Genomic DNA, 9,435 nt, shown 5'->3' on the forward strand with positions numbered 1-9,435 from the left:
AACTTATTCTGACCGCCTGGAGATAAAGAGAAAGTGTTCTTCAAAAAAGCATTCAGAGCAATGCGCGATATCAAATATATCCTGTAAACAAAATTTTCCATTTAATCGCTTAAAAATACGTCACGACCTTCATATTGAAAGCGAAAGTTAAACCCAGTCAACAATGTCTGCTTCCTGTACATTTTAAATATGCAAATACTGTATTCTGTATATTCGCTTTTTAGCCAAATTTATGGGCCCTTAAATTGTAAGCGCACCTTAACTGAAAATCTTGTTTAACTAGGCCCCTAAACGCGTGTCACATTCTTATCTAAAGACAGACAAAAGAATGAAATGATAAGCGAAAAATGTCTCCACTGTCATTCAGTTCAAAATGGATGTGTCGTTACTCTTATACTCTTATACTTACATTTTTCATGATCGCTTTAGCCCCCCAGTGATAAATGCGAGAGGCTACTGCAGATTTTTGTCAATCGCTCGTTGGCTAACGAGTCAAGTAGACACGTTGGGAAAAGCGCTCGACATGGACTTCGAGAGTGTGTTGGAGAAGTGTGGCAGCTTCGGTCGCTATCAGTTCGTGTTGCTGGGACTTTATGGCTATACGAATATGCTATCGTCACTGCATTACTTTTCGCAGACCATCATCAGTTTCACGCCGCCCCATACGTAATATAACTTGATTTGCTAAATTAAATAAATACAAATTAATTCACATTTCCTTCTACCAGGTGCAATCCCTCAAATACACCTGAGATTTACGCATACGCAAATGCCACATCGTCAGCGAGGTGCAGTTACATAGAATGGGATCCCGTTCTGCAGCAAGATCAGGAAATTAAATGTCAATCCTGGAACTTTGAACGCGAGAGTGGCTATGAAAGCATCACTACTGAGGTAATTAATTACAGCACCTAGAAGTATGCTACAGTTTTCGCACATTCCCTGCTAACACTAACGTACACAAATATTGTACACAGCTGGAATGGGTCTGTGACGATGCGTACAAATTGGCAGTGGGTCAATCGTTCTTTTTCATTGGATCCGTGCTGGGTACTTTGTTCTTTGGATATCTGGCGGATCGCATTGGTCGTCTGCCTGCCTGCATGCTGACCACTCTGACTGGCGCTCTCGGTGACTTTATTACCTCGTTTGTGAGCTCGCTGCCATTTTTCTCAATGGGTCGCTTCATATCCGGCTTATCCACCGATACGCAATACATTTTGATGTACATCTTAGGTGAGTTCAGATTTTAGTAATTGCCTGCCTTTATGCTAAATTGTGTTCTTTGCAGTCTTCGAGTACCTCAGTCCAAAACGCCGCACTTTGGGCCTGAACATGGTTATGGCTGTGTTCTACTGCATTGGCCTTATGATCTCACCGTGGTTGGCGTTTTGGGTGGGCACTTGGCGAAATTACCTCTGGGTAGCTTCCCTGCCTGCCCTCGGTGTGCTCTGCTATCCTTGCGTGCTCTTCGAGAGCGCTGAGTGGCTGCTGACGAAGCGGCAATTCGAAAAAGCTGCGCAATGTCTGCGACGTATTGCCAAATTCAATGGACGGCAAGTGGACGAGTCTGTGTTCGATCAATTCATTAAATTCTATCACGAGAAGCTGAATGAAGAACAGAAAACCACATCGGACACATTCATGGGCATGCTAAGAACGCCAAGACTGCGAAAATTCACAATCATACTCTTTATCAAATCGTAAGTTGAAAACGTCAAATTTTAAGTGAATTTTTATATCAATATTTTCATTTAGCATGATCATCACAGTGGCCTTTGACATACTCAGTCGCAACATGGAGGGCATGGGCATCTCACCCTTCAAGCTCTTCTCTTACACCGGATTTACATATCTACCCGCCGGCATCACTATAATTCTCTTCCAGAACTACATCGGTCGCAAGGGCATGGCCTGTGCTTCGCTCTTTGTGGGTGCCATAATCACAGCAGCAACTGGTTTCTTGGTGGCCAGTCTTAATCCGGCTGAACATGCCGTTATTCTAGCCTTCATGGTGGGCTTGGGTCGCTATGGTGGCGTTGTCGCCTACGATGCCGAGGCTCAGTATGCTGCCGAGATTATACCGACCAGTGTGCGCGGTCGTGGCATGTCCAACATACATGTTGTGGGTTATGCGTTTGGCTTCTTCAGTTCGTACATCATCTTCCTGGGCACTTATTATAAGCCGCTGCCTTCAATCTTCATTAGTTTGCTAATGTTTATAGGTGCCGCCTTATGTTTGACCTTACCAGAGACACTGCACAAGTGAGTGAAGTATATTTATATTTCTTTATATTACTAATAAATAATCTTTTCCTCACAGAAAACTACCTCAAACACTAGCGGACGGCGAGGTATTTGGAAAGGGAGAGAGCTGGTACTACTTTCCCTGCTTCAAGTGCGGCAGGAAGTCGATAGAGGAAACGCCAGACGTCGCAGCGATAGTGTCTATGGAAAATTCCCCTACAACCATTGTAAAAGAAAATCCCTAAAAATAAACAATTTAATTTATTAAACTTACTTTGCATTTATTTACAATTGCATTTCATAATCGTTGCACTTTCTAGAGGATACAAATTATCCTATGGAGGGGCATTAGATTAATAGATTAATACTATTTGGCATCAGATGACTTTGGCGTTTTATAGCCGTTTTATGTTTGAATTACCCCAATTTAGAGGCAATAAAGCAATTAGATAATTCCAACTAAGCCAAAGAGAAACGTCAGAAATGAACTATTAAAATGGTCGTTAAGTGGGATTTCAGTAAAGTGATTATAGAATTATGGTAATCACGTCGATGGTTCCGGATCTTTTGCGATTGTATTAGTAACCGAGACTGGAGTGCGAATTTCACAAAGTCAATAGAGTTGTAATCTATACTATATGCAAACTAAGGCGTATAAAAAGTGTGTGTATAAGCTCTGGCTATAAAGATGCCAGACGCCACATAAAGCCGCAGGTAATTCCTACGAAATGTTGATACGACAGGCGTGACTTACAACAACGGCCACTCTAGTATAAATCTTGGACTTAGCTAACTTTGTGATTGCCGAAAAATAAAAATCATAAAAATAATAATACTAAATCCCATAAACACAAAGATGGTCGTCAGAACTCTTTGGTCTCTAAGCTAGTAGGTCGGCCGAGTTTAATGGCAGATAAGCCAAAACTGAGAGAAATACGCATCACAGGAAAGCCCCTTTAAAGATGTCAAATACTTTACCCCGTACGTGTAGTCAGATCAACAGTTGCCATGTGTAATGATTATCAATTGCTAGACACGCTCTTTAAAAGGTATGGCAAAGATAACATTACAACCAGCAGTTCATTATGAGATGGGCAACTTATTGTAAAAAGTCTCGGTAAGGTAGGCAATTAACAGTCGGACAGTAGCTGAGACTCTTTGTCTAAACAAACGCTTTCTGTGCGCTGTTTGTGCAAGTCTGAAAGTCATATAATCTAGATAGCACCCCCAATTCAATTTGCCGCCTTAATCTTAGACACCAGATGCTATATAAGGCGCGGACTTGCAAACGCAGCAACTCAAAACACTACAAGTTAAAGTAGATGCTACAACCTGAGCTGAAATAGGAGCATGTAGTCTAAAAGTATTCTCCCGAAAGTGAATCAAAGTGTAAAGTAAAAATTACGAGCTGAAGATTTATAAATAAATAGAATATCATAATGGATTTTGATCGGGTACTGGAGAAATGTGGGAACTTCGGACGTTTCCAATTTGTTATTCTCATATTGTACGGCTATACGAACATACTCAGTTCGTTGCATTATTTCTCGCAAACGCTCATCACATTTACTCCAGAGCATTGGTAAGTAATTAGTTATTATATTGAGAAGTGGCTCCTAATTAAATTCAAACACTCTTCCACCACTTAGGTGCTCTCACAGTGATCTTAGTGGTCTCAGCGCTGACTCGTTGCGCTCCATTTATTCGAACATTACACATCCATCCTGCACGCTGCTCGAAAGTGTTGATAATGGCACCGGCATTGCAGCCGATGGCGAAACCTGCGAGAATTGGATCTTTGAGCGCGAAAGTGGCTACGAAAGCCTGACGACTGAACTGCAATGGGTTTGCGACAAGTCGCATCAAGCGGCTGTTGGACAATCGTTCTTCTTTGTGGGCTCCGTGGTGGGCACAATTACTTTTGGATATCTAGCCGATCGCATTGGTCGCTTGCCATCCATGCTAATGGCAGCACTTGCCGGTGCTTCAGGTGACTTTATGACCTCCTTTATACACACGCTGCCCTGGTTTGCTTTCTCAAGATTCGTTTCGGGGGTGTCCACCGATACCATGTACTACCTGATGTACATTCTGGGTAGGTTCTTACTTACTTAGTTAATACTCTCTAATTTTATATGTATTAATGTCTCGTTGCATATCTTCCACAGTTTTCGAGTACCTCAGTCCTAAGCGTCGCACATTTGGACTCAACATCATTCTCGCCGTTTTCTACTGCTTTGGCCTGGTCACTTCGCCTTGGGCTGCCATCTGGATTGGCAACTGGCGGCACTATCTCTGGCTGGCCTCGCTGCCAGCACTTGGAGTACTTGCCTATCCGATCTTTATCTGCGAAAGTGCTCAATGGCTGCTCACAAAACAGCGATACGATCGTGCTGTTCAGTGTCTCAAATGGGTGGCCAAATTCAATGGACGCCAGGTTGAGGACTCTGTCTTCGATGAGTTCATCAAGCACTATCGTGAGAAGGCCAACGAAGAGCAAAAACTAAGAAAGCATCAGGACACATTCTTGGGAATGTTCAGAACACCCAGATTACGTAGATTCACACTCACACTGCTAGTAAAATCGTAAGTTTGTTTCGAGTTATAAGTGTAGTGATTTACAAATATCATTCTTAACATTACAGCGTCATCATAACGCTCTCCTACGATGTCATCAATCGTAATATGGAGGGTCTGGGCACCTCTCCCTTTAAGCTGTTCTCTTACACTTCGATCAACTATCTGCCAGCGGGTTGCACGATCCTCTTGCTCCAGAATATTATCGGTCGCAAGGGCATGGCCTGTGGTGCACTGCTTGTGGGTGGTATTATTACCACTGTAACGGGTTTCTTGATTGCTTTCTTGGATCCCAAAGAGAATGCAGTTCTATTGGCCATTATGATTGGCCTGGGGAGATACGGCACAACTGTTTCGTACGATGCTGAGATTCAATATGCCGCAGAAATAATACCAACCAGTGTGAGGGGCGCTGCTGTCTCTAATATTCATGTGGTGGGCTTGGCCTCCAGCTCACTGGCCTTCTATGTGATCTATTTGGCCAGGTTCTATAAGCCTTTGCCATCGATTTTCATCAGTTGCCTAATGTTCTTTGGTGCTGGCTTATGCCTAACTTTACCGGAAACTTTACACAAGTAAGATTAATTTTATTTTCAACTGCTTAAGCATAAATGAAAATATAAAATTTTTTTGCAGGAAACTGCCTGAAAACTTGGCTGATGGCGAGCGATTTGCCATGAACGAGAGTTCACTGTATTTCCCATGTTTTCACAAACGTCGCGAAAGCTTGACCAATAATATTGAAAATAAGTCTGATGCCTGAACGGGAATTTCGAACTGATGAACCTGACACTGAAATGAAAACAAATTAACCTGATAATGAGCTTAACGTGAAGTTAGTTCCTGTAACCAAATGGTCTGATAGATATTACTCATGTGAAGTATGCATAGTAATAATGATGTAGCCGCTAAACATACATATATATATATATATGCATATATACATATATATTATTCTACTTAATCTCCAACGCATACATCTCAATATATATTACTAGGCACCGCTGCAGTGGTGTCGTTCGAGTTTTTTCTTGGAAAAAATCATAACTTTTAAACAAATAAAGATAACCGATTAATTTTAAGTGGCATATGATAATTGTTCAACCCACAAGATCAGTGATTGTCTGAATTATCAAATATGAAATTATGAACAAATCTATTTGATGTCAACTAACATAAAATAAACGTTTTAAAACTTTAATTTTACCTTTATAAAATCTTAATATCATTTACATTTACATAAACTATTGAAAGCAGTAAAATGTAGAATTAAAATTGCAAAGTGGACAATTATCTATATTCACCCTGATATTTTTTGAAAAAGTAGCATTCATAATATTCCATTCCATTGTAGCTTGGAAATAAGTGTTCAGCAAAGCTTGCAAAAAACTGTCAATCGATCTGCTCACTCAAAAGCCACTCAAAAATAAAATGGAATCATTCGTTGAAGTTGCTTATCAGTCAGCAATTGGCAATCGGAGAGAAAGCAAATCAAATAGAGCACTCCATATAGCAGTCATTTTGTTTGAGATTTCCTTTAAATATTCTGTCACAGTTTAGAAAGAGAGGAAATAATTGGACTTCTTTCTTCGCATTTGCTAATCCATTAATAGGCTGATAAATTAATAAATGCAAATTAAAAGAATAATGTAAACTAAAATAAAAAAAACTTTGTACATTTATTTGCTATTAACTTATACCTTAAAATAAAAAGAATTAGTATGATTGACACTCATTTAAAATTAAATTATGTGATGAAAGCACACATGCAAGCTCTGAAGCAACACATGTCTTTATTTAGTGAGTCACGTTTGATAAAACACCAAACAAAACTGACTTTTCCTTGTTTTTATACCCGCTACCCATAGGGTAGAAGGGTATTATAACTTTGTGCCGGCAGGAAATGTATGTAACAGGTAGAAGGAGGCATCTCCGACCCTACAAAGTATATATATTCTTTATCACCGTTAACAGCCGATACGATATAGCCATGTCCGTCTGTCCGTCTGTCCGTCTGTGTGTCTGTCCGTCTGTCCGTATGAAACACTGGATCGCAGAGACTATGACTACTATAGAGCTATAATTTTTTTTCGACAGCATTTGTTATGTTTGCACACAAATCAAGTTTGTTTCAAAATTTTGCCACGCCCACTTCCGCCCCCGCAAATCAAAAAAATCGAATAACAACCGTAATTTGAAAGCTAGAGTTGCGAATTTTGGTATATACAATAACTACTATAGTAGTTATGATTCCTGATCAAGTATATCAATTTTGGTATAGATAATAATTACTATATTAGTTATGATTCCTGAAAAATTGGTTGCGATCAGATAAAAATTGTCGAAGTTATTAAAGAAATACTTTTGTATGGGCAAACACGTCTACTTACTAGGGCTCTTAGTTGCTTTGGCCGACAGTCTGGTATATTGTGCTGTCTATGGTATATTTTGAATGTGGTACTATATCGATATACCAAACATACCATTTGGTATATTTTAGTATTTTTCAGTATATTCGGTATATTTTGAGAAAAATACCGCAAAATATATTTCTTTTATTTAAAATGGGTAGCGGGTATCTCGCAGTCGAGTACACTCGACTGTAGCTTTCTCACTTGTTTTTTTAGAAATTTTGCACGTAGCAGTTGAGTTTTTTCATGACAACAAGCTCAAGTGAGATCGCATTCAGCATCACCATCTGGCTTTGTTTCTGGCACCGCTCCAACATTTTTAAATACATTTATACATATGCATATATTGAAAATGGGCAATAACGGGTATAATCGTTTAGTGAGAAACTATGTAAAGGTTCTTCTCTTCTAAAAAAAAATTGCAATTAATTCTCCAAATTTCAGAATGATCGAGCTATAAACATAGAATTAATTAATGAATGAAAATGAATTCCCAAACAAAGCATTCGCCGTCCGCAATATCAAAAGAATTAAAATGGACATTTGTCTGTACGGAAAGTTATTGGGTCAGCCTTTATCAATTCGCGACGCGATTTTTATCACTATTGATTGTATACTATACGCTATATTATGATTGTATAGAGAAGCAATTGCTGAAAATAACGAAAATAAATCTATCAATTGAATGAATCAATTGTTTCCAAGCGAGCGAAATGCATTAATCAGCTTTAAAAATAACTTATTTTCTTTTTAAATTTTGGTAAGCAGGCGCTTGACTGTACCTTTTGTACTCATTGAAACATTAAATTGAAATACATAATAACTGTAGAGTATTCCCGAGTCTATAAGACCCTTGAGTTCTTAATAGATTTCCCCCAGGTTTTTGAATTTGCTGAACAAATCTCATAATGAGGGAAAAATGACAGCTCAACAAATTGGTCAATTAAAAAATTTTTTTTACGAAAAAAGTGAGTAATAATATGATCAACAAACGACAGAGACAACAACGAATCTATTAATGGCAACAGCGCATTAAATCTGGACTACATTTAGATCCATATTAAAAGGCACCACGTCATCAGAAGAAACCGCCAAAATCGGAAACCAGATAATTATACTGAGCTCGCTATGTTTGTATTGTATATTTGTATTACGCGTTACCTATGTATATGGTTGGCAGGGTATTTGCCTTTTGTTCAGAGCGCATTAAGTATATTTAGCACAGTGCAAACTCTGTTACTGTCGATAATGCTGCATGTTTATGTACTTTGTTTTTATACCCGCCACCCATAGGGTAGAAGGGTATTATAACTTTGTGCCGGCAGGAAATGTATGTAACAGGTAGAAGGAGGCATCTCCGACCCTACAAAGTATATATATTCTTGATCACCGTTAACAGCCGAGACGATATAGCCATGTCCGTCTGTGTGTCTGTCCGTCTGTGTGTCTGTCCGTTCTTCCGTATGAAACACTGGATCTCAGAGACTATAAGAGTTAGAGCTATAATTTTTTTTTCGACAGCATTTTTTATGTTTGCACACAGATCAAGTTTCTTTCAAATTTTTGTCACGCCCATTTCCGCCCCGCAAATCAAAAAAATCGAATAACAAGCGTGATTTTAAAGCTAGAGTTGCGAATTTTTGTATACACAATAACTACTATAGTAGTTATGATTCCTGATCAAGTAAAAATTGTCGAAGTTATTGAAGAAATTCGTTTGTATGGACAAAAACGCCTACTTACTAGGGCTCTTAGTTGCTTTGGAAACAATCTGGTATATTGTGCCGTCTATGGTAGCCATTTTGAATGCGGTACTATACCGATATACTAAATATACCATTTGGTATAGTTTTAGCATTTTTGCAATATAATTGGTATATTTTGAGAATAATACCGCAAAATATATTGCTTTCATTTAAAATGGGTACCGGGTATCCCACAGTCGAGCACACTCGACTGTAGCTTTCTTACTTGTTTTGTTTTGTTTGTTTACTCTCTCACTCTCCCGACCTTGAGGAATTCGCATTTGCTCTGTTGTTATACCAAAGCTCTTTATTAAAAATTTCAACATGAAGCATTTTCAGTTTTTTCGCTCTCTCTCTCTCTATCTCTCTCTCTCTCGCTCTCTCTCTCTCTCTCTCTCTCTCTCTCTCTCTCTCTCTCTCTCTCTCTCTCTCTCTGTCACTATCTCTCTCTCTCT

General features: G+C 39.0%; 2 protein-coding genes across 2 annotated transcripts; both read left to right on the forward strand.

Annotated features, from left to right (window-relative positions):
* Positions 1 to 459: 459 nt before the first annotated feature.
* LOC117576790 (organic cation transporter protein) lies at positions 460 to 2,516 on the forward strand. Its single transcript, XM_034261845.2, has 6 exons — positions 460 to 666; positions 729 to 894; positions 978 to 1,236; positions 1,292 to 1,703; positions 1,759 to 2,265; positions 2,324 to 2,516. The coding sequence occupies exons 1-6, from the start codon at positions 524 to 526 to the stop codon at positions 2,490 to 2,492; spliced, it is 1,656 nt and encodes a 551-aa protein (XP_034117736.2). The 5' UTR covers positions 460 to 523; the 3' UTR covers positions 2,493 to 2,516.
* A 1,027-nt stretch (positions 2,517 to 3,543) lies between these two features.
* On the forward strand, positions 3,544 to 6,025 carry LOC117576792 (organic cation transporter-like protein). Its single transcript, XM_034261851.2, has 5 exons — positions 3,544 to 3,829; positions 3,897 to 4,342; positions 4,416 to 4,833; positions 4,893 to 5,399; positions 5,461 to 6,025. The coding sequence occupies exons 1-5, from the start codon at positions 3,687 to 3,689 to the stop codon at positions 5,585 to 5,587; spliced, it is 1,641 nt and encodes a 546-aa protein (XP_034117742.2). The 5' UTR covers positions 3,544 to 3,686; the 3' UTR covers positions 5,588 to 6,025.
* Positions 6,026 to 9,435: the final 3,410 nt, after the last annotated feature.

The sequence above is a fragment of the Drosophila albomicans genome, chromosome 2R (assembly GCF_009650485.2).
Source record: "Drosophila albomicans strain 15112-1751.03 chromosome 2R, ASM965048v2, whole genome shotgun sequence".
Taxonomy (NCBI): domain Eukaryota; kingdom Metazoa; phylum Arthropoda; class Insecta; order Diptera; family Drosophilidae; genus Drosophila; species Drosophila albomicans.

Coding starts and splice junctions, on each gene's coding strand:
- LOC117576790 (XM_034261845.2), top strand. CDS start 524: ATGGACTTCGAGAGTGTGTTGGAGAAGTGTGGCAGCTTCGGTCGCTAT. Junction 1,704..1,758: donor ATCATACTCTTTATCAAATC/GTAAGTTGAAAA, acceptor ATTTTCATTTAG/CATGATCATCACAGTGGCCT. Junction 2,266..2,323: donor TTACCAGAGACACTGCACAA/GTGAGTGAAGTA, acceptor TTTTCCTCACAG/AAAACTACCTCAAACACTAG.
- LOC117576792 (XM_034261851.2), top strand. CDS start 3,687: ATGGATTTTGATCGGGTACTGGAGAAATGTGGGAACTTCGGACGTTTC. Junction 4,343..4,415: donor CTACCTGATGTACATTCTGG/GTAGGTTCTTAC, acceptor TATCTTCCACAG/TTTTCGAGTACCTCAGTCCT. Junction 4,834..4,892: donor CTCACACTGCTAGTAAAATC/GTAAGTTTGTTT, acceptor TTAACATTACAG/CGTCATCATAACGCTCTCCT.